This window comes from Microtus oregoni, unplaced genomic scaffold, assembly GCF_018167655.1.
Source record: "Microtus oregoni isolate MIOR12 unplaced genomic scaffold, Mior012 000006F_ref0000085, whole genome shotgun sequence".
In the NCBI taxonomy this organism is placed as follows: domain Eukaryota; kingdom Metazoa; phylum Chordata; class Mammalia; order Rodentia; family Cricetidae; genus Microtus; species Microtus oregoni.
The window spans coordinates 2,315,992-2,341,047 of NW_024543065.1; the positions used below are offsets into that span (position 1 = coordinate 2,315,992).

Genomic DNA, 25,056 nt, shown 5'->3' on the forward strand with positions numbered 1-25,056 from the left:
ATATTTTCCAAGCCTCCTTTATATTTGGATTTCTGTTACATGTAGTCGGTGGATGGAACACATACTTCTTGAAGCTTTACCACACACTGATATGTGAAAAGTTTGGCTTGTGCATTCAGGCAATGCTGCTGTGGAAAGACAGCCTGTTACCATGCCCTCAGATTTTGCTGTAATTTTATAGAATGAGCTGGGAAAATGCTAGAACTTTTTGTATTTGCTATATAGGGGTTAATAAAATATTGAAGTAAGCAACCATCAAACAGCTGGAACATTGGCAAAGAGTGGTATGGGAAGATTTATCCAGTCTAAGCTAAAAATAGTACGGCCCGCCTGGGAAGGACAGAGGCTGGGCCGGCTGGGGGTAAACTGTTGACGGGAATTCTGGCCATAAAGTAGTTGGGTTGAATGGGGTGGGGCTGGGGCTCCAACATACTGTCTGCTCCTTGCTGTGAGATACATGAATATATATTGTGAAATAGGCCATCTCCCCTGAGAGATTTCCTGAAGAATAAAACAGTTAAACATACAGCTATTAAAGCCTCCTCTCACACTGGATTTCAGGCACCTTGAAGCAAAGTTCTGTGTTTCTAAGTTGTTTGTGTTTCTGACACCTTGAAGATAGTCACCATTTAGTAAACATACCGTAAATGTTGGACAGCTGGAGTTGAACTAGAATATGAAGAAATAAAGTTCGTGTTTGCTTCAGCCTCTCCCCTTCTCTTGCTTCACACCCTTCTCCATCCGTACCTTCTGAGAGGAGTTCTGGGATGCTAAGGGTTTCTGTACAAGCAAAGGACTACTTGAAATCCATCGCTAGAAATATGTTCCCTGTGTATTTATAAGTGGATTACCAGCGGATTGCTCTTATTATGTATGTTTGTAATCTTACCACTTAGAAATCTCAGGCTGGATGTTGGGCATTGGGATCTGGGAGCCAGCCTAGTCTACATAGTGCGTTAGAGGATAGCCTGAGCTACATGATACCCTGTTTCAATAAGTAAGTTAATAAGTAAATGAGGGAGCCATGTGTGGTGGTGAGTGTCTTTGTTCCTGATGCTCAGGAGGCAGAGGCAAGCAGGTCTCTGAGTTTGGGGCCAGCCTGAGCTACAAAGAAAGCCCCTGGACAGCCAGGGCTACACAGAGAAATCTTGCATCAAAAAACTAAAGTAAATAGTAAAGGAAGAAAGGAAGGAAGGAAGGATGATCCCTTTTACTCCACTTATAATAATATCTGAATATCAGATCTGTGAAATGATTTTCCAGGATTATCTTAACTATCTTCCTGTATAGTACATACATACATCTATCTATCTATCTATCTATCTATCTATCTATCTATCTATCTATCTATCTATCTCTACCTACCTACCTACCTATCTACTATCTATTTGTCTGCCTATTTATCTATCTATTATGCTCACACATAATGATTAAGATTGAGATTACTTTGACCAAGACTGTGTCCAGCGTTGGAACGGGCTACAGGACGAAGAATACAGAGGCTTAGTCTCAATGTGCTTCACGCCTCTCAATCCTATCTTTACTTGCAAATTTTTAGGCTTTGGTTTCTTCATTTGTAAAATGGAAAGAGCAGACCAGAGCAGTCATTTCCAGCTAAGGAGTTTTGGAGTTTACACCGAGTTTAAACAAACAATGCTAAGTATTGCGAAAACCTAATAGAAATCACACATTCCCAATGCTGCAGTGTGGGCCAGTTTAAAATGTCCTTATTTATTTTTGTTTCTAGAAAAAGTGGCTTCTGGTGGCAGGGTTACTTCTGATTGTGGTGCCCTGGGGAAAAGGATAGTTGGGTTACTTATTCCTTGCCCAGCAACCAAATACCTCAAGGAAGCAGAAAGTTTGCTCTAACTCGTGACTTTAGAAAGTACTGCCCATCATGGCAAGGAAAAGAAGGTCTGAGGGGCTGGAATATGTGGGGTCTTTTGTGGGCAGCCTGACCCCAAAGCATAGTGCTTAGGCTAGACAGAACAAGAATTCTATATAATTTTGAAAGGTGAGCCTCCAGTGACCATTTTGTTAACTATACCCCACGGGCCAAAGGTTCCATGGTCTGCCCAAATAGCAATACTAGCTGGCGACCAAGTATTCCAACACACAAGCCCACAGGAGAGATCTCAGACTCAAGCCCTAACTATCTGAAAAGGTTTTTCGACATTATTTGTCTTAGTGGGCCTGCTGTCTGTCCCACGCACCTACCTTACTGGGACTCTCACTAGAAGCCATAATGAAGAGGGGAGGCACCGAGGTACTTACGCCCATCAGAGAGATTCTTTCTCCATCCATTATAACCTAGACTCCAACCAAACATCTCAGCTTCACTTAGAAAAACTTCCTCTTGTGGTTAGAATATGCCCATATATTTATTATCTATCCTCATTATCATTTATGGGTTCTTGGCATTGTTGACCTGAAATAGAAGCCATTTTTGTATGTACGTTTGTTGCCCCTTAGAGAGTAACTTCCAAAACTGGCCAACACCATGGAAAATAATGAACTAACCATGTAGATGAGCATGGCTACATGTCAGGTTTCTGTAAGAGATATGCAATCATATTTAAGTTGTTCTGCTTTTATAACTACTATGGTGCTCTCATAAATATTCTACTTGCAAACATTTCCCAAGACACATAGTTTTATAAGGCTGGTTTATCCTTCCTATAAAGACTAACTGAAAGTAAAATAGAAATACATTGTGTTTTCTGCCAGGTGAGTCATGATCATGAGTAAATTGGCAGATTGCCATGTTTAAGGCTGCATGTGGTAGTTATGGGTTAAAACACATAGAAAAAAAAAGAATGGATGATGTCCTTCTTCCTCTGAGCCCTGGACAACATTGTCCTTGGGTATGAAATAGACCTTTAATGGATGTTTGATAGAGGGGATTCCAATCATCATCTTAAACCATCTTCAAATACACAATGAACACTTAAACTGATGAAGGCCTTTAGTGACCCTTCAAGCTCTAAGAGTCCATGATTAGGAGCTAATTGTACTCATTTTTGTATCATTCACCACTTGTTTCTCAATTGCACTTCCTTGTTCGAAGATTTTGAGCATGTGGAATGGAAGACGGGAGACAGCCAGTGTGAAAAATGGTACAGCGGCTCCTCAAAAAATTTAAATGTAGATTTGGGCATTGGAGGATACTTCTGCCATCTCAGCACCTAGAGGTTGAGGCAGAAGGATTATAAGCTGGGGACCAGCCCGGGATGCACAGTGAGGCACTGTCTTTAAAAGAAAAAAAAAAGTAATAAACGTAGAACTACCAAATAATCCTAAAAGTTCACTTTTGTGTGTATATTCGCACTTGGAAGTAGGAGCTCAGAGACTTTCAAGTCCAGAACTGTGTTGCTCACAATAGTAGAGAGGTAGAAGTGACTACTGGCAGATGATATGGTCTGAACGATTTTGTTATACCCCAAATTTACATACTGGATCTAGCCACCAATATGATGGAGGATACTAGGAGATAGGAGGTAGGACCATTGTAAGATTAGTGACTTTGAAAACAAGAAAGAGGGTAAAATGGAGAGAGAGAGAAGGGAGAGAGGCGAGAGGGAAAGAGGGAGAGAGAGAGAGACAGAGAGAGAGAGAGAGAGAAACTTGGCATGCAAGCATGATGACCTGAATTCCATCCCCAGAGCTCATATAAAGGTGAAAAAAGAGAGCCAAGATTGTCCTATGATCTCCATGTGTTCTGTGGCATGTGCCCTCCTCCCAACATAATATCTATGAATTGAAAGGGAGAGAGAAAGAAAGAGAGCCTTTCCTCATTCTATCCTATGAGAATCCAGTAAGAAGGTTCTACCTGTTCAATGTGAGCCTTTGCCCCCTGCGGGTCTGCTGGATCTTATTCATGGACTCCAGAAGAATGAGACGTAACAACTGCTGTTCGTAAACTACCCTGTTATAAAGTCTTTGCTAGGGTAGACTGTGACAGGAGGTGACCAGGTGAATGAAATATCGTGTGTAAAAGTGGGATACTCGTCAGACCTGAGGTGAAGGACATTCTCATATGGATGAACTTTGAGGACGTCATACTAAGTTAAATAAAACGGCCAGGAAAGAATAAATACTGTGTGTGTTCACTTATATGAAGTACCTAGCGTCACAGAAACTGGAACAACTGGGAGAAGGAGGGAATGGGCAGTTATATTGCTTGGCGGGTATGAAGTTTTTGTTTGATACAAAAGTACTGGAAATGATTGGTGGTGGTTGTACAACAATGCAAAATCTATGCGTCACAAAACTGTACACTTAAAAAAGGTTAAAATGGCAAATTTTATAGAATGTGCATTTATCACAGTAAGAAATTAGAATCTTAATACGATTGTTGATGTAAGAAATATACTTAATTCTTTTATAGGTACAAAGAAAAAAAGCTACCCAAACTAAAACTTTGGGTAGCTGATATAATGTAAATGTAGCCGAATATACATTCCCCGTTTGCTTTATGGAAAGGCAACAATTAAGAGAACAAAGGCTTAAGTTGGAGACCTAAGATTGACCCTAAGTCCAATGTCTGTGTGATGGAGAGAATCTGGCATCTCCAGGTGTACATTCAGTTCTTGATCATATGTAATGATGGACCCTGCCTTGTCTAAGTGACTGGAGAGATGCTGGATAGACACCTCCTCTGCAGGCTCAACTCAGTTCCTCCTCTGCAGGCTCAACTCAGTTCCTCCTTCGCAGGGTCACATCGGCTGGCTCCGCTACAGCTCCATCGTGATAATCCCACCGTGAAGGGCTGTGTGGGTTGCATATGTGGTAGGTGTAGTTAACTGTGAGTTCTCAGTCGGTAGAGGCTGTTTTAGCTGTGTGCTTTCTAGGCTGGCATAACCACTATCCCTAGTTCACATAGAAAAGGAAAACTCCGAGGTCCCATTCTCACCTACTCTTTTTCACAATCATTCAGAAATGAGGATTCTTCTTTGCTCAGTTTTACTTACAATAAGAAACTTATCACTCCAACACATACCATTGCCCCTTAAAATATTTCCGCAGGAATTTCAATAGCTGCAAAATGGCATAAGTTCAAGTTTATTGAAAAATAATGTCATTTAAAAGTTTTAAAACCCGTGTATTGTTCTGAAACGCACCCAGTAGATTCTAAAAGTAATAGCTATTGGATACTATTATTGTATTAGTTAACTATTGCTATGTAACAAATTTTCCCAAATCTCAACAGTTGAAAACAATCATTTATTGATGGAGGAAGGTCATTGGCTAATAAAGGAACTGCGTTGGCCCATTTTCTTCTAGGCTAATTCTCACATATTAATTTAGCCCATTTCTAATCATCTGTGTTGCGCCCCCAGGTGCGCTTACTGGGAAGATTCTAGCCTATGTCCATCCTGGGTCGGAGCTTCATCCCTGGAGCGGGGCATGGCGTCTCTCTCAGGCGTCTGCTCCCGAGAGGAGAGCTGTCGAGTCTGAGCTCACTTCCTATTCCTCCCAGCGTTCTGTTCTGTTTACTCCTCCCACCTATCTTCTAACCAATAAAATGGGCCAACGCAGTTCCTTTATTAGCCAATGACCTTCCTCCATCAATTTATTATCTTACTGTGTCGGTGGATTAAAGCCTCATCCTGTCACAAGGCTGCCATCAAGGGGTGAGGCAGGGTTCTCATCTGCAGGTTTGACAAGATCATCTCTTCTCACACACATCAATGTTGGCTGGATTCAGTCCCTTGATGGCTAATGGCCAGAGACATCCCTCGGTTGCTCACACAAAAGGCTTTCCACATGGCGGTTCAACATGGCAAATGGCTTTTCTCAGAGGATGGGAGGAATGGAGGAAGGGAGAAAGACAGAGGGAGATGAAGGGAAGGAGAGGCGGGGAGGAGAGAGGGAGAACGAGCAGGAGGACATTAGAGGATTTCTATAACCTCATCTTAGAAGTGTTATCCATCCCTTGTTGTATCCTCTGTAAGCAATATTATGTCCGTCCAACCCATACTCTTCATGGGGGTAATGGGGTTCATGCAAATAAAAATCCCTGGAAGTTGAGATCATTGGCTCCGTCTCTGAGCATCTACACACCAAAGGGTTAGAGATACCTGCTTACCAGTTTGTAAAAGTATCTGAATTTAACTTTTAGAAAATAATAGCCTTTCTTCCTCTGTTTAGACTCCTAGTTCCATTCTCCTCATAGTGTTCCATCTGTGTGTGTGCCTGCACATCAGAAGAGGGCACCAGATGTCTTACAGGTGCTTGTGAGCCACTGTGTGGGTGCTGGGAATTGAACTCAGCACCTCTGGAAGAGCAGTCAGTGCTCTTAACCTCTGAGTCAACTCTCCAGTGTGCAATTAAAGATTTTTGAGACAGAACTCTGGGATGTTTGTCTCATTGCCAGGCTTCTCATTAGTGCTCTGCACACGGCTGCTAGCGTGGAAGGAAGGCTTTAAAAGCTCATAGTTCTTTTATTCTCCTCAGATTTTTTGCTAATGTTTATACTTTTCTATAGCTATACTCAACACTATTTTCCTATCTTCCTTATGTTATATCATCATACTATATTATATATGCAAACTAAAATTTCAATTAAAACATTTTCTTTGATCCATGGATTTTATATTTTCTAAATTTAATTATAATTTATTTATTATTAACACCAGTAGAAAGTAATTATATTATGAACATATAGCATTACATTGGCCAAGTCTACATAGAAATTAAATAAAATTCAATAAATAATTATTGACAAAAAGCAAAGTGCCATTTCACTTAAACAACGGGGCTGCCTGCTTTTCTCATTATACTTTCTTGATCATTATTTAGAATGAGTCAAGGCTACAAGTTATAAACAGAAAATGAAGAGTTTGCTATTACCAATTATTAAGTGTCTTGTTTTCAAGGGAAGGCACATCACATTCCCGTCAAGCCAATCCAAACTTAAAAAGCATGTGAATGAATAATAAACAAGCTGAGCAGAGGCTGATGAATGATAAAGAACCCAACTGAAAATTAATGTGGATTTGGAGGATTCAATAAACATCTGGGATCTGGGGGTAAGTAATGAAACTATCCCCTTTGCAAAGTCTGCATAACTATTCATTGAAATAGAAGACACTGACTTAGTCCCTTAAAGATTTTTTAAAGCCTTCCTTCCACGCTAGCAGCAGTGTGCAGAGCACAAATGAGAAGCCTGGCAACGAGACAAACATCCCAGAGTTCTGTCTCAAAAATCTTTAATTGCACACTGGAGAGTTGACTCAGAGGTTAAGAGCACTGACTGCTCTTCCAGAGGTGCTGAGTTCAATTCCCAGCAACCACATGGTGGCTCACAAGCACTTGTAAGACATCTGGTGCCCTCTTCTGATGTGCAGGCATACATACAGATGGAACACTATATTCATAATAAATAAATAAATCTTAAAAAAAATAAATCTCTCATTGCCAGGAAGCATAAGAATGACCAGGACTACAGAAATAATTTTTTTTTCAGGGCCCTTCTCTACTACTGCATGTGTGGGCTCAAGGTAGGAGGGACTGGCTCCAGTTGAGATGCTCAAGCACTCAGAGACGGGGCAGGCAGAATCATATTCATGCTCATGGCAACAATATAATTACTAGATTTGGTTACAAATGGACATAATGGTTTGATAAGACTGTCAAAACTCATTGGTGGGGGTTCAAGAGATAGCCCAGCTTCTACTTCTCTTGTAGAGGACCTAGATAGGTCCCCAGCACCCATTTTGGGCAACTCAGAACTGCTTGTAACTTGAGCTCCATGGGTTCTCATGTCCTCATCTGGCCTCCACAGGCTCCTGCACATACAGTCACATACCCAGGCACAGACAGGCGAGTACACATAATTAGAAAATAAAATGTAAATCTTTTTAAAAGTGATTAGCAGTAAAGACACGAAGGACTTTTGTTGTTCAATTGTTCCACTGACACTCAATCCCGTTCATGCTGGGTAGTAGGACTGGATATCACAATAGTATCTCTTGTGTGATTTACTACTTGAATACTTAGGAAATATCGATAATGTCACAAAGGCTAGAGGAAAAGTGGGTGGGAATAATACTATGGGAATTCATATCAAAGCTGTTAGAGCCAGCAATTTCTTCCAAGCTACAAGGAGTGGCCACGAACTTGCAGTGACCATCAATTTCTTCTGCTCACACCTCTGACCTTTCTCTTGGGGGTTGCCATCTACACCATGGGCCCACAACTAAACAAGCCTGGGCTTAAGACTTCATGTAGTGTATATGGTTCCCAGTTCATGCATGGCCCATGTAGCATTAGTTAGAGTCACCCCCTTGCAGTGCGGTGGAGAAGTCTTATTGTTTTCCACTTTGAAGAGGAATGTTCCTGAAATAGTGGGCTTAGAACAAGGTGTGTGCCTTAAAAAAAATTTGTACTACATTGAAGTTATCCTGTCCTTTCCTTTTTGTTTCTGACTTTCTTTCTTTTATTATTTATTTATTTATTTATTTATTTATTTATTTATTTTTTGAGGCAGAATTTCTTTGCTTAGCCTTGACCGTCCTGGAACTCACTGCATAGATAAGGCTGGCCTGAACTCTCTTTCAAGTGCAGGAATTAAAAGCACGCGCCACCACACCCAGCTTGCCCTGACCTTGAATGAGTAGAAACACACCTTGTCTGGAGATTTTCTCAAATCGACTTCTGAATAGCCTGGGTATCTTAAAATTAGAGGTCAGAATAAACCTAGAACATAAAGGATAACAGAACTGCCTGTATCTGAAAAGAAGAATCCTAGCAAAGCAGCAGGCAGAGAGTTGACAAGCGATTTTAGATATTTGTGAATGTTAAAGCTTGGGTTTTATAGTGCAAGGTCATTTGTTTTACAGGTAAACTTTCCAATTCTTTCCAAGAAGAGCAAGGAATGCTGATGACCGTGGTAACGTTCACGTGGTGATTCTCTAAGACTCACACACTCCAGGCCCCCAACTTTCACAGGCGACTTTGGTGGGGGGTGCGTGATTGTCTCACTGGAAACCCTTGGCATTCCGAAAGGGTGACTGGGAATGTAGTGGTAGGGAACTAAAAGGGGAAGCTCAAAGAAACGGAGGGAAATTTAACAGTGTGGGGGAGGAGAATAGGGACTTCAAAGGCAGGAAAATAAGCAAGGATCAAAAAAAGAGGGGGGGTGCAGTTCTGAATCTCTTCTAATAGTGAGGTCTCTGATTTTACAAAGACACAGATTGACCTTGTTGCTCAACGCTGCCCTGTCATTGGCAGAAGAGTGACTTAGGAATCTGAGAGATTTGATTTTTATCCCAGTATTTCCTTCTTTCTTCCCTCTGTCCCTGCCTCCCTCCCTCATACTCGCTCTTCATTTTTTTTTTTTAAAAGGATTTGTTGTTGTTCATTTGTTTTGTTTCTCAAGCCGGGTTTCTCTGTGTAGCCCTGGCTGTCTTGGCTCTGTAGACCAGGCTGGCCTCAAACTCATAGAGATAGGCCTGTCTCTGCTTCCTGAGTATTGGGATTAAAGATGTGTGCCACCAGCACCTGAATTTTTAAAATTACATTTATTTATCATTATTTATTTTGTGGAGAAAGGGCATGTGTCGTGGCTCACCTGTGCAGGTCAGAGGGCGACTTGTGGGAATTGGTTCTCTCTTACTGTTGTTCTTTTTGAAAAATGCTGCAAGATCCCCGCAGCAGTAGGCAGCAGAAATGCTGTAAGTCCCAAATGGTGGCGGCAGGCCATGTGGCGGCAGATAGCGGGCCCTGGGAGCAGCCAATCCCAGGCAGAGACAGCTGCTGGTCCCAGAGCAGTGGTGGCGGGCCATGTGGCAGCAGGCAGTGGGCCCCAGGCAGAGACGGCTGCTGGTCCCCGAGCAATGGCTGGTACCAGGCAGGGAGACACATGGCGGGCGGGCAGAAGACAGAAACATGGATAGACACGACATGCAGGGTGAGGTTGAATGTTTATTCAGGGGTTTATGGAGGAGGAAGGGTGAAGGGGGGGATAGAGAGAGAGGGAGAGAGAGAGAAAGAGAGAGAGAGAGAGAGAGAGAGAGAGAGAGAAAGGGGAAAGAGACAGAGAAGGGGGGAAGCTGAGAAGTGGGGAGAGAGGCAGAAACAAAGCTGCCTCTCCGAGAGGAAGATGGAAAAGAGAGCGAGCTCAGGCCGGAAGCTGAAGATCAGCCTGCCTCAGCAGATGGGGGGGGGAATGGGTGTGACTTGTCTCTTAAAGGGACCAAAACCATAACATTCCCAGGTCTTCCTTATAATAAAAAGCACGTAAGTCAAGGAAGCAGAAAAGGAAGGGCCCAAGATGGCGGCGGGCAGGTCAGAGGTAATGAAAGTGGGCATGGCTTGTCCCTTAAAGTGACAGGAAAGCACAACACTTACCATGTAGATTTCAGGGGCTGAACTTAGGGTATCAGGGTTGGTAGCAAGTGCCTTTATTTGTGTTGTGACATTGGACATTGAAAAAGAGAACCGTGCCTAATACAGAAAGTCTGAACCAATGAAAGTGCTGAGAATAGATGGTAATGAGAGTTCAGTCTCAGGATGGGTCACTCACGTCAAACTCACCTCCCCAGAGATCATCAGAGCACAGGGGTTCATGGCAGAGGGTATGGACAGAAAGTAAGACCCAAAGCATTGGTAGGAGCGCAGTGAGATGCTGTCTTCTGTACTTAACACTGGCTAGAGCACACATGAATTCACAAGAGCCATGGTTAGCAGTGCGAGACCTGCACAACCTCTAGCCATTTAAAGATCCAGCATGGATAGGGGAGGGGCTTCCGAGGCCTCACCCCCAGCCCAGGAGCTCTGGCAGTTGATAGCGGCTAGGGAGTAGGATTGTTATTTTATTGGCAGTATGTCCATTCTCTAGCGGATAGCGCACTGCTGACCACACGAGAAGCACTAATATGATTTAGTGGGCTATAAAAACAAAGGACATGAAGTTGGGAGGGCGACGTTTTGGGGGAACTCCAGCAAGTGTTGAAGGTGGGGAGTAGGGTAGATGGGCTCATGATACATCATACGCAGGTATGAAATTTTCAAAGAATAACTAAAAATACCACTTAAAAATAGAGAGCAAGGCCTCTGGTTATTTACATGAGATAAAAATTCTATGAAAACCACGCATGGTTTGGAGAGAAGGTAAAATTCTCAAGGTGAGACAATAAAGGAAAATGCAGCGATGTTAATGCTGAGTTATACTGACCTTGATTTCTCTATGTCCTGCCATCTTGTTTCATTTATACTCTACACAATTTTACTTCACTTCTAGTTTTGTTTGAATTTTTACTTATTTTAATGTGTGTGTATGTGCATATAAATACATTTTTATAATTCATAATGACCCAACTCTAGTATTTGGAACAGCAGCCTGAATGAAGCAAGCCATGTGTCTTTTTGTTGAAGTTGAATCTTGCTGGTTGCTGGTGTACTTACTCTCACACAGCCCATTGTCCTCTGTTAAAATTATTTTGATTTAGATACATGTTCAGGTTCAAGATGTTTTCTTATTTCATTCTAGGTCAAACTATTTCATAGGCCAGTAGTGGTATGACCTTCTATCAACAGATTTAGAATACCTGGTTTTCTCTCTTTTTCTACATTGGTAGTTATTGGTATTAATTCATTAAATGTAGCACATGCTCATATTTTAATTTCATTATTTGTTCTTTATTTATTGGTAGGCTAATTTGTAAAGAGGAACTTTTCCTCTTTCATTTATGTGAGTACTCTCAGAAATACCTGGGATATGCGTGTTTCTTCTTTTTCCTTTTGAGACAGCGTCTTACTATGTAGTCCTGGAAGGCCTTGAACTCACGATTCTACGGGGTCAGCTTCCTGCGTCCTGGCATCATAGGAGTGCACCTGAAGGATATTCTGCGACAACCCTGGCAGGTCCCCTGGCGGGCGGGAGATGGTGTAGGTGGGAGACAGACAGATATGCCATGTGGAGAGAGCTGGGGTATAGAGTTTATTTAGTGGGTATTGGGAATGGTATAAGAGTTAGGGGTTATGGATGGGAGGGGAGAAGGAGAGAGAGAGAGAGAAGCTGGGGGGGGGCAGAGAAAGAGGAAAGAGAAGGAAGAGAGAAGAAGGGGGAAGAGAGAGAGAGAGGCAGTAGTTACCTCTTCAGAAGAGGGATGGACAGAGAAAGAGCTTGAAGATGGAGAGAGGGGTGAGATCAGCTTGTCTTGGCAAAGGGGAAGGGGAGATTGAGGGCGGGCAGGGCTTGTCTCTTAAAGGGACAGGGTACACAGGTGACAGGGAAGGTCAGCAAAATGATAACAGCACTCTTGGCCAGTTCACAACGGGTTATGGGAAGTGCTATAAACATTTAATTCATTTAATCCCTTCTTCTTGCCAGTTCACCCACTTTATCCATGTTTAACCAATTAGTTTTTGTAACTTCATTATTAATTCAAGATTTTTTTTAGATTTATTTATTTATTATGTATACAGTGTTCTGCCTGCATGTATGCCTGCAGACCAGAAGAGGACACCAGATCTCACTGTAGATGGTTGGAAGTCACCATGTAGTTGCTGGGAATTGAACTCAGGACCTCTGGAAGAACAGCCAGTGCTCTTAACCACTGAGCCATCTCTCCAGCCCCTTAATTCAGGAATTTCAATGTGCACAGTGTGCTTTAATTAGTTGGACTTATTGTCCTTATCTCTATTCAAATTCTCCCATGTGTGACCTATCAATGAGGTCAATAACACATCCTAGGTTAGTTAATATTGCTCTATTTTTTATTTTTAGAGTTTGCACGTCTAACCTTTATTATTATATTATTATTGCTGTGTATAACAGTATTGCAAATTCAAAGTCAAAGTCTACAAAAATAAGAAATGTTTTATTCAAGTCTTCTCTACCTATTCCTCCCTTTCCAATTTTTTAAAAATTTCTTTCCATACTAAGAAATATACGAACTTTAATTAGTTAATTTTGAGACAAGCTCTCGCCATTGCCCAGGACTCACTGTGTAGCATGGACAGGCCTCAAACCCGTGATTCTACACCATTGCTTCTTCTTGAACGCTGGGGTTACAGACCTACATCATCGTGCCCAACTAACTGTGTCCTCCAACGAGTAGGCAAAAGTGTCTACGCCCATGGAACTATGTCAATGACGTCATCCAACAATTCCGTACATTCATTACCCAGTCTACACATCCTGGGGCCCAGCTGACCCGCTTCCTGTCACTGTGAGCTGTATTTGTCTTTTCTACACTCCATACTACTGACGTGTGCATGTCTGTTATCCTTATCTTTGTCCAACATGATGTTTTGATTACCCAGTTATTGCTTTTACTTTTATTCATGCAATTTTTATAAGGCAAACAGAGTTATTAAATCGTAAGTGGCTCTCGTAAGCTACACACATTCACCGTGTAGAGCTTGGAAACCTTGGGGGAGGAGGGAACACAGCAGACTTGAGACTGCTATTCTCAGAAAGGGCAGTGTTCACCACTGGGTTTCTGAACATTTCCTTTATCTCTTGCTAAAAATAGCTATGCCTAAACTGTGCAAAGAGCATGGTTCATGCTGGGCACCTGCTTTCCTTGTGGAGTCTGGAATCTTTGTGAACTCCTGGCTACCCAGTCTCTGAGCTTCCCTGGTAGGTAACACTTCACATTTACTGATTGCTACCACATACTCCTGAGGAAATAGTACCCTGACAGACTCTACTAGGAGGATTCCTAGTTGGGCTCTTGTGCCCGATTCCTTTGGGCATAAACATGAACCACATGCTTAGCTGTGTGATTCCTCTTAGCGAATTTTCCACTTAGAGGAGACCTTGAGGTAAACTTACATCAAGAAAGTATGTGTATTTATGCATTGCTTCTACTACTCAAGTTCATTGATCGGGTTTTCCATGGTGTATAATCTGCTGTTAATTGCATCTAATTAAAAATAAATTTTAATATGGGCAATGTGGCTTACGCCTTTGATCCCAATACTTGGGAGGCATGCAGATTTCTGAGTTAGAGGCCCCCTTGGTCTACAGAGTGAGTTCCAGGACAGTCAGGGCTACACAGAGAAACCCTGTCTCTAAACACCAAAACTAAAAAAATAAATAAATAAATAAATAAATAAATAAAAGAAAGAAACAAATTTTTGAAACTGTTCCCACTCCATTCCATTTGGTTCTGTTTTGCTTTTTTCCTCTTCAATATGGTCATGTACTCATTTGCATCCTATATTTTCAAAAACGAATAACTGTATTAAAGTCTTTGCTATGTCTTCTAGTCAATTCTGTGGTTGTATTTTAGCGATTTTTCTCTTTATTATTGTTTTTGTTCCAGGCGTTTTGGTACATGTCATATGTATTTTACCCATTTTGTTACAGCTCTTTCAAAGTTTAGATTTTCTCACTAGATTTTTTTTGATACACAATTAGTTACTTATGGGTAACTTTATTTATGGGTAAACTTTCTGGTTTTTTAAGCTAACCTAAAATGCCCTTTAGAATGCTCTGCTCTCTCCAGGTATTCTGTGAGAGCTGTACCCTGGCTAAGGGGGGGGGGGGGTGGAGCATTAGTTATCTCTGGATCTGTGTTAGCTGTGGTATTTGTTCATTTTAGGTCCCCCCAATAATTACGCTATGCCCAGAAGTGGCTTTTGCCTGAACTGAGGTGTTTTCTATACCTGTGCTGAGAAGTATCCACCCGAAGATTTAAAGAGCCCTGCACACACATTCCTGCAAGTCTTCTCTGCTTCCTTCTCTCAGGTTCTAACGGCCCCATTCTGTGCTCAGCCCAGGACTGTTGGCCTCAGCTCATCACAGCACCTGCCTTGAAATTCCTTCTCATCAGAAGGTTCATCTCGCTCAACCTCTCTTCTCTCCTTGTCCTATCACTGCGGATAGTGCAATATTTAAAAAATACAAAGTGGTGGGGGATGAATATAATCAAAATACATGGCATAAAATTCCCAAAGGAGAGATAAAAATATTTTAAAAGAACAGAACGTAGACAATATGTTGTTGCCGTTTTCCTAAGGAAGTGAAACGAAGCTTTGGTTTCTCACTACTCATTTGAAAAAAAGAGATCTAGAATTGTCTCGATGTAAATAACTAGAAAACCAGGGGTGGGGACTCCAGCAATGTAGTCTTTCCCGCTCTCTGTCTTTCTGTGTGTGCGCACACATATGTATGTGCGCAGTGCATGTTTATATGTGTGCATCTGTGTATTCAGGTACATACGTAAGTGTGTGTAGAGGTCACATGTCGACTCTGAGTGTCTTCCTCAATCGTCTTTCCTCTTATATTTTGAAACAGGATCTCTCCTTAGTCCTGGAGTTTATCAATTTGGCTAGGGTGGCCAGCCAATAGGCTTCAGGGATCCACCAGTCTCTGCCCTCTCCTGGCTCCTAAGGCTGGGGATTCAGGCACACACTGAGTACCTGTTTTTTTTTGTTTTTTGTTTTTTGTTTTTTTAAGTACTGGGGGTAGGAGAGAGGCTCCCAACTCAGGTTCTGAAACTTGCAAGTCCCCAACTCTTGAGATAAATCTTTATAAGTGGGATTTCCATGCCAAGCACAAATGTATATGGAATTTTGCTAGATATTAAAAATGTCTCATTACATTTTTTTAATTGTATTTTTTGTTAAGACAAGTTCTTGCTAGGTAGCCTAGGCTGGCTTCAAATGTGAACTTTTTGGCTCAGCCTCCCAAGCGCTGGGATTACAGGCCTGGGCCCACACACTCATTATCTTCATTATTTTCCATCCTGCCAGAAATGAGAGTGTCTATTTCCTTAGATCCGATTTCAAAGTGTGTGTTATAAAACGTCAGGAATTTTGCCAACACATTTAGCAAAAGTGGTTATATTAATATAGTTTTCCATTTGTACTTGGATTTTTTCTATATAGATAAGAGTTATCTATATTCCCATGACCATGAATTGTACATGGCTTTATGTTTCTTTCTAAATATTTTTCTAGGGGCAGGAATGTATGCGGAAGTTTCTGTCCCCCAGGAGCTCCCAAATAAACACGCTGAGACTTACATTAAATTCTCAGTCGGTGGCTCAGGCTTGTTACTAGCTAACTCTTACATTTAAATTAACCCACATTTCTTATCTACCCCCTGCCATTGGCTCATGGCTTGTTAACCTCATTTTCTACACATCCTGTTTCCTGTGCGTCTGGCTGGCACCTCCTCTGACTCTGCCCTTCCTCCTATCAGCATTCTCAGTTGGGCTTTCCCCCCTAAAACCTTCTTCCGTTCAGCTATTGGCCAGTCAGATTCCTTATTAGACCAATCACAGTGATTGTCCATTTTCATATGGTGTAAAGGAATATACCACACACAGATGGCTCACTAGTTAGGTGTACATACTACTCTAGTAGAGGACCAGAATTTCATTCCCAGTCCCTCTATCAGGCAGCTCACAAGCATCTGTTACTCCAGTTCCAGGGGTCTGCCGCCTGCTCTGAGGGCGCCTACATTCTTATGCACATATCCACAGGCAGACACAAGTGAAATACATCTTAAAAAAGAAATTTTTATCTTTTTCCTATTTTCAGAAACGCACGATTGTGGTACCGGTCTCAGATAACATTTTATTTGTCTACCTTACGCTCCATTTGCCATGGAAACTTATTATCAAGTTTATAATTTTTTCCTTTTAGAGTTTTGAATACCAGTCCTGATGTTATTTTCATTTCCATGTTGTAAAATACTTACCCTTCTATGCATTAAGTACTTGCTTAGTTTAGGGTGGTCCTTGCGTTGACCTTAGGTGGCTTGTTTCCTCTGGATTCACAGAAACTTGGGAGCCTTAAGAAGCACTTGTTTAGGAGCCTGGCAATGCATGCTTACCACCTAGAAACTGGAAAGACCATGCCATTCGAAATGAACTTAGTGACTGCTTTAAAGGACCTTGAGTGGCAGGTCAGTTGCCCAGGCTTCCACTGTTTGGGGAGTACAATCAAGTCACAAAAAGGAAAACGTTATTATTTGGAAACTAGCAATAAAACGCTGCAAGAATGTTAAGAATTAGGCATGGCTGTAGTCTGAGTTTGTCGCTTCCCCCCAGGTTCCCCTATGCAACAGCACCAAGTAAGGCTTTGGGGGAGCTTGACATGGAATTTTTATTTTTGTTCTTTTATAATTTGACTCACTAACCTCGAGTTAGGAAATCCAAATCCCTTATCTTTTGGGTTTTCCTGACATGACCTAACAGCATTCTGGAAGAGTTCTCTGGGAACTTACCCATCTGGTTTTGCTTCCCAAAATAAGTGAGAGCCTTTTGGTTGCGCTCAAACAATCGACCCATTTCTTTTGTGTGCGGTTCGATTAAAGAAAAAAAAGGAAATAAATCAACTTCTTTCTTTCAATTTCGGATGATAATTTCCCCACATCCTCTATGTTAAATATCTGGCGCGCGGGGGGGGGGGTGAGGGGGGCATTTTAAGATGATAAACCAGAATATGAAATCATTCAGTCCTGGAGCTAATCAATTACTCATTAACGATAACAACGTAATCCACTGGAAATTTTACAAACGCAAAGCACCAGCGGCTGCCACGATAAATTTAGCCGACCACTTCTAAATTTAGCGCCCCTGTCACTTATAAACCACTTTCCAGTTGAGGCCTGGGCTCTAGGGTGCTAGCTGGGATCATCCCGCCTCTCGGCACGTGGGCCACCCCCGGAGCTTCCAGCGCCACTCGCGGTCCGAGTGCGTGCGGCCCACGGGCGGACCCGTGCAAGGCCCGGTGGCTGTGCCCAACGCTGCCACCGCCTGGTGGGGCTGACCCTGACAATACAGGCTAGAGACACTTGTTAGCGCCTTCCCGCAGGGGTGCGCGCCCGGGGCTTTTCAACCCCCTTGCAGGTTCTCTAAGGTCTGGGAGCAGCGTGCTCAGTGCAAGCTGCAGCTTCCCAGCAGCGCCCTCCCCAGGGGCGGGCCCTGGCTCTCGGTGCTGCAACGAGTGGGCGGCCGGAGGCGGGTGGCCGAGACGACGAGCGGCTGCGAGACCGACGCTGGGACTCGGAGGGCGCGGCGATCCGGTGAACGAGAAGAGGAAGGAAGGAGGAGGCGCCCCAGGAGTCGTTGCAGGGGAGCTGCGGCCGAGCAGGGAGGCGGGTCCTTTCGGGTGGGGCCACCGCGGTTCCGGGACCTGACCCGGGGCAGCCCGCCCACCGCGCGTAAGGTGTTCTCCAGGTAGCGCGGCACCCAGAGGGCGCCCTCGTCCGGCCCGCGCTCCGCGGGCGACAACGCGCGGCTCCCCGAGCGCGGCGCCCTTGAGCCGCAGCGGCCACGCAGGTTGGCCGCAGACTGGTCCGCCCGCCAAGAGGAGGAAGCTCTGTCCCTTCCCGCTCGCCGCGGCTGGCGTCCCCACCCCGTGGACTCTCCACCCTGCTGCGGGCGAGCGGCGTGGCCACGGAGGCGCCGAGGAGGGGCGAGCCGCCTCCGGGCAGCGGCGTGGCCCCGGGGGACAGGGCGCCCGAGCGGAGGCGGCGGCGCGGCGGCGAAGGCGCGGCGCGCGATGGCAGCTGCCTAGCCCGGCGTGCACGGAGCAGCCCGGAGCTGTGGCTAGCCAGACGGTGCGTCTGGACTGGGGACCCCGGGGTCGCTGGCGCGGCAGCCCGGCAGGCAGAGATGGGCACCGAAGCCGGCCAGGGCATCACTTTCTCCGTGCCGCCCTTTGCGTCCGCGGGCTTTTGCACCATCCCGGAGGGTGGCAGCTGCCGGAGGGGAGGAGGAGCGGCGACGGCGGCGGAGGGTGAGCCGAGCCAGCTGCCTCTGCCGCCACAGCCACCGCCACCGCCGGGCAGTTTCTGGAACGTGGAGAGCGCGGCCGCTCCTGGCACCGGGTGCCCTGCTACCACCCCCGGGTGCAGCGCCACCCGAGGCCGGGGCAACCCTGGCAGCGGGGGCGGCCGGAGGACCACCGTGGCATATGTGATCAACGAGGCAAGCCAGGGGCAGCTGGTGGTGGCCGAGAGCGAGGCCCTGCAGAGCCTGCGGGAGGCGTGTGAGGTGGTGGGCGCCACCCTGGAGACCCTGCATTTTGGGAAATTGGACTTCGGGGAAACCGCCGTGCTGGACCGTTTCTACAACGCAGGTGAGTGGCAGTTTCCTCGCTGTGGCCGCCGCCGAGTTTCCCTTGGCCGTCATCGTGGAGAATATTTTGTTTTGTTTTGCTTTCACGGGCGGGAAGCAAGCTTCCCATTTATATCACGCGCATTGGGAGCAACCAAAGAGGTTGCGGGACTATCCTGGAGCCCGCCGCTCCTAGCAGAGAGGGTGTGTTGGTGCAAGAGACTGTTCGGGAGATTCGCTGATTAATGCTGTGGAGCCCCTGGTTCCAAGTCCAAGGCTTGAAGAACATTTTTTCAGCATTGCGAGATCAATCAGTTCTCGCCAGTCGGTATATCATTAGGTTTTCCTTTCACACACCTGTGGCCCTCCGAGGTGCTGTTCTGTTCTCAGTGTTGGGAGGAGTACTGAACGCCTTATGCCAAGCAGTCAGCCCGCCTGCAGAGTGTATGTGTGTGCGTTTTCAAAGCATGGCCTGACCTTGCCCAATTCATTTCACCTTCAGGTTTCTGTGGCTTGAATTTCCCATCTTCTTACCAATTTGAACAAATGACTACATCCTAGAGTAAAACTACAGTAGACTACATCACATATGTGTGATCTTTGTTAGAGTCTTACCCAAAAAAACCAGTGTGTGTGTGTGTGTGTGTGTGTGTGTGTGTGTTTTAATTTGCCCCAGATACTGTGGTGGGTTTTGGGAGGGTTTATAATTTAACATCGTTAAAAGAGTTCCTATGCTATTTAATGACAGATTTGGTTGTCCATTAAAGTGATTGCTAGCATATCTATGGGAAGGGGAGGTCTCCATTTTTAGCCGTTTCATGACCGAAGCAATTAGCTGCCTGTTAGCAGATGTCAGGAGTGGCACGTGTTGCTGAAACGCAATGAAATCAAGGAAATAGACATGCTAAGTTTTATAATTGTGGTGGTGGGAAAATCAGGCTTTATGTCTTCAAAAACAGTAAGCCGCTTACGTTTGTGATCGCGGGTTTTATATTTCAATCTAATTCTCTTACAGCCTCCCTTCCAAACACCTGAAGTAGGCTTATGTCTGTTTTGGAATTCAGCCAAAGCTGAATATTTTAAGAACAAGAAGAACTTCATGTTAAGGAAGCCAGACTAAATAAACTGGGAATTTCTGGTTTGGGTATTTTTTAAACAGTCTGTGTCTTCATAACTGAACATGAATATAATACATTATAGCTTGGTTCTCGGGGTGGCTAGCTATAAAAATTACATAAACATAACTTTTCTAAAAATTATAGCACTCTTATTTTTGGACTATATTTTGGAAGAAGCTTCAAAGGACCAAATGATATGAGAGGAAAAAAGCCAAATAAAAACTTGAGCTTATTTTTATTGCAATGATAGAGCGGGCATATTTTCCCTAGGAGTCCGGAAAAAAAATTCTTAAACCATCAGCTAATATGAAGGAAACTTTTCTAACAAGGCCGTCCCCTGTTAGTCTCAAATACCATCTCTGCAGAAGGGAGAAAGGTTAAAGAGTGCGGACATTGGAGTCTGTCGCACTTAATCCCGTGTCCCAGCCTAGGATAAGAGTGTTACTGAATCAGGCGGGATAACTAATCAACCCAGAGCTAGTCCTAGGCCTCTTAGGCAGGGACTGGTTAGTGCAGAATGCTGAGCCTGAAAGTGCAGGGGCCTCTGGCTGCCTTTACGGAGGGCACGTTTGCTATTGGAATCAAAGAAAGTATTCTTCCGGGGGCGGGGGGGGATTCTGGGATCAAGAACTGGCAAAGGTTTGCAGAGACATCAGGTGCAGTGAGGACCAGCGGTAAGTCTGGAGACTCCCTTGTGAGTGGCCAGCCTTGCAACCCACTGTTTCTGCCACCTTAGACAGGCCCGAGTCTAGTGTCTGCCCAGCTGGATGATAGCTTTGTCTGTTTGTTTGGTTTGGTTTTTAGAGACAGGGTTCTCCGTGGAGCCCTGGGACTCCCTCTGTAGACGATGCTGATCTAGAGCATAGAGAGATCCGCCTGCTTCTGTCTCCTTAGTGCTGGGATTAAAGGTGTGAGCCACGGCCACCAGGCTGTTAGAAGGTCTCTTATTCAGCATGAAGCTGTGATGGAATAGGGGTGGTGCCAGTTTTGTCCTGACCCTTCGTCTTTCTAAACTGAAGGATTTGGGCGTTGATGGTAGTCAGACTCAAGTTTTCCCCTGATGTCTAAGAGAGTGGACACTCTCCTTCCGTGTGAGCTGGCCAACTGTTTTGGTTGTTGTTTTGTTTTCTGTCAGAGGCCAGACAGAAATATGTGAGACTCTTCAGTCTTTCAGGTTTCTCTCATAGGTTCCCAACTCTGACATGAGAACTGCCAGAAGCAGTTTCTAAAGAAAAGGATTATGCCATTGAGAGTCTGAGGCTAGCCTGAGCTATCCAGTGAGTCAAAGGCTAGCCTGAGCTACACAATGAGACTGTCTCCTTTTCAAAAACAGAAGCCAAGCAAAGAGAGTATGGCTGTGGGTGACAAAACTGTACTGGTCGCCAGTTTTAAGCTTGCAGGCTGGCTAAGTGTAGAAAATGCAGGTCCCTGGGTCATGCATGGTCTTTTCTCTATACCCCACCTTCATCTGGAGATTGACTCCTTAGGACACAGCTGGAAGGGCATGGCCCCTCCAGGTGGGCTGTTCATCCAGCTCTGTCCTATACTTGTGAGAAAGGCTTTTCTTGTGCCTTCTAGTTGGGGTTATTTATTTATTTGAAAAGTTCACCAGGGCAGAAGTGGAGAAAGAATTGAATCAAATGTCTAAGATTTCCCTGAATCCTGTGTATCTGTGCAAACAAGAAAGCAGGCCTATTGGAACAGGAGCTTCGAGGTCTGGATTTCTGGTCCTGTTTCTTCTGTAATCTTGAGTGAGTCATTTAAATTTTCAGGAGAGGATGGTTTGAATGACCTATTCTGTTCTTTAAATTTTCAGTCTTATTACTGCAAATGACTCATTGTACTTCATAGAGATTTGTAAGTGCTGTTTATGGCCTGTCCTTGGTCCTGAGGAGATCAGAGAGTGGGAGGGTGGAGCCTGTGACTGGGCCATCACAGAGTCACAGAGCCCATGTAAAGGTCACTCAGAAGCCACAGATTCCCACACTCAGAGCTAGGGTAGATGGGGTGAAGGGTAACTTTTTTTTTCCTTATGGTTTGAGACAGGGTTTCTCTGTCTAGCCCTGGAATTCCTTGAACTCGCTCTGTAGACCAGGCTGGCCTCGAACTCAGAGATCCTCTTGCCTCTGCCTCCTGAGTGCTGGGACTAAAGGTATGCTCTACCACTGCGGGTCAAAGGGTAATTTTTTTAAAAAAATGTCTATTAATGTTTTGCCATGGGTAGTTTCGGGTCCTCAGAAACTGGAGTTACAGACAGTTGTGAACTGCCATGTGGGACCTGGGCGTTGAACCCAGGTCATTTGGTAGAGCAGTCAGTGCTCTTAACTGCTGAGCTATCTCTCCAGCCCCCACAGGGTAGCTTTTTAAAGGACGTGGCCCCTGAAGCCAGATGGGAGACTGAATAAGGACGGCCCAACCTGGGTCTTGTTTATTGTTGTGGCTTCTCTAGCACTGGAAACTGCACCTTGTGCATGCCGGACAGGAGCTCTGCCACTGAGCGGCAGCAGCCCAGAGCCTGGGTCGCAGCATTTGGAAAGGAAGGATGGAGCCCAAGTAGTTCAGCCTAGTAGAATGAAGAACGGGATAAAGAGTGCCCCGTATTGTTAGACTTTCCCCTATTCTGTGTGCTGATGTCTGTTTAAAGAATGCATTGCAACTGATGTTTTCACAGAATTCTGGATTTTATTATTATTTATTCCGGTTTGTTTCTGGACTGTTTGCCGTTCTCTTCTTCTCTCAAGTAAAGCTGATTCATGCTTAATTAGTGCTGCTGTGAAAACCATCCATGCGTCTTAAAGATAGTTTTATATATAAGAGAGTCTCGCTCAGAGATGGTAGATACCAAGCCAGACCACACCTGCTCCAAGTACTTTGCATGGTAGGCAGTAAAAGTCTGTAGAGGCTACGGGTGTCAGTGATACAAGGGGCTGCCTTTGTGGACAGACCTTCAGTGCTCAGAATTTGAACTTGCTGTGCAATGGAGGATGACCTTGAACTTCCGATCCTTTAGCACCCATCTCTTGAGTGCTGGGTTTAGAGTCTCCCTTAGTACAGGGTATCGAACCCAGGACTTCATGCATGCTCAGCCAACCAAACAATATTCCCAGCTCTTAAAAATCCTTAATGGGCTGGGTGGTGGTGGCGCACGTCTTTAATCCCAGCACTCGGGAGGCAGAGGCAGGTGGATCTCTGTGAGTTCGAGACCAGCCTGGTCTACAAGAGCTAGTTCCAGGACAGGCTCCAAAAAACCACAGAGAAACCCTGTCTCGAAAATGACCTTCCGTGTCTCCTTATCTTGCTTATGAAAACACTGAGCCGTAAAGAAGTTCTGCGTGTTCATTCAGGTTCAATGATTTAAGATTGCGTCACATCTTTCCTCGGTATGGTATCAGTGTTGGAGGCGGCGGATTCCAGATTCTGGCTTTGCCAGCTTACACCTATGGAACCCATGCACTACTCTCAACACTCAAGAGATGATGTTTCTGATCCCTCACACTGGGGTTTTGAAATGCTCCTCTGGGTCTTAGACCAGTGGCTTTTGTTCTGATGCATTTTGTCAAATGCCCCTGATGCCTTTGGTAGGAGGAGCATCGGCTTGGATAAGGGAAAAGGCTGAGAGAGATGATGCGGGAAGAGAAGGGTGCTCAAGTGAAAGAGGAGGTACGAGCAAGATGTGGGAATACCTTCACTTCTTTCAGCTTTCTTTCTCGCCTACCCCGCTTAGGGCCTTCAGCTCCCCGCTGATGTAAGGCTTAGGGACTGTGCTTGGCTCAAAACCATCTACCTTCCTCTTGGTGGGCATTGGATTAGATGGACTGCCCACTTCCCCTTTCCTTCCCATGAGCCATTATTGCATCTGCTGGGGCCTTCCTCTTAGCCTGACTCATTGAAGATTGCAATCTCCTGCTCCGTGTTTCATGCTCTAGCAATCGTGGGGAGCCGGAAGGAAGCACGTGGTAGTTGAAATTTTAGGCTCTTAGCTTTTCTATTTTCATCCACATTGTGTTTTCAGTGGAGTTGAGTTTACGCTCAAAGTGCCCCCTATGCTGTTTTGCCAGAGTGGCATCTGACCTCTCTGGGCTTTGCCTCCATTGCCTTCTGCCCACCTTCTTAGGACTTCCAGTTCTGTTTGGTAAAATAAAACATGAACCTTGGACCCCCCTGTCTTAGACTGAGTTCTTGAAAGTTTTCCTGCTGACTTCTGCATTTCTGCTTTCGAGTCCAGCCCAGATTTTGTAAGTTATTATCATTCACTTCGGGAGAGAGGATGAAGTATGTGTTCCCAGTGAGCCAGTAGTTCCCATGAACCCGTTAAAAAAAACTCGAGGGAACTGAAATGTACTTGCCAAGACTTTGTTTTTCTAACTAAAGATATTCTAACATGAAGAGAAACAAAGAACAACAATCTAATATAATGGTCCTAAAAAGGAAAGATGTTTTTGTACTAAAAGATGAGCCCGTAAGGAACTGGGGGGATGGCTTAGTGGGTAAGGTGCATGCTTCAAAGCCCGAGGACCTGAGTTCAGATCCTCAGAGCCCGTGTGAAAGCTGAGAACACAAAGGGAATCTGCAATCCTAGTGGTGGAGACTAGAGCATTGCAGGGCTTGCTAGCTAGCCAGTCTCGCTAAATGGCGTGGTCCAGGGTCAGTGAATAATAAATAGAGGTTAATGCTGAAGATCAGAGGAGCAGAGAGGCAGGTCACTAGAGAGTTCTTTTACTTCTACAGTGTTCAGACCAAAAGGGTGATCCTGTCCTCAGACTGCCTCCTCAGATTGCATCCTCAGACTGCCTCAAACTGCACTGCTCCTCGGATTGCATTGAGCTCCTGTCTCCTCCCGCCTTATATTCCTCTCTCCACCCAGCCATATCACTCCTGTCTGCACCTCCCTAGTGCTGGGATTAAAGGCC

At 44.7% G+C, this 25,056-nt stretch overlaps 1 protein-coding gene across 1 annotated transcript in view; it reads left to right on the plus strand.

Annotated features, from left to right (window-relative positions):
* The first annotated feature begins 18,266 nt into the window (after positions 1-18,266).
* The window catches only part of Map3k5 (mitogen-activated protein kinase kinase kinase 5), a 206,277-nt gene continuing 199,487 nt past the window's right edge, over positions 18,267-25,056 (plus strand). Inside the window, exon 1 of the mRNA XM_041653466.1 lies at positions 18,267-19,050. Within this exon, the coding sequence (XP_041509400.1) occupies positions 18,585-19,050 (466 nt within the window). The 5' untranslated portion in view covers positions 18,267-18,584. The remainder of the gene's footprint in view (positions 19,051-25,056) is intronic.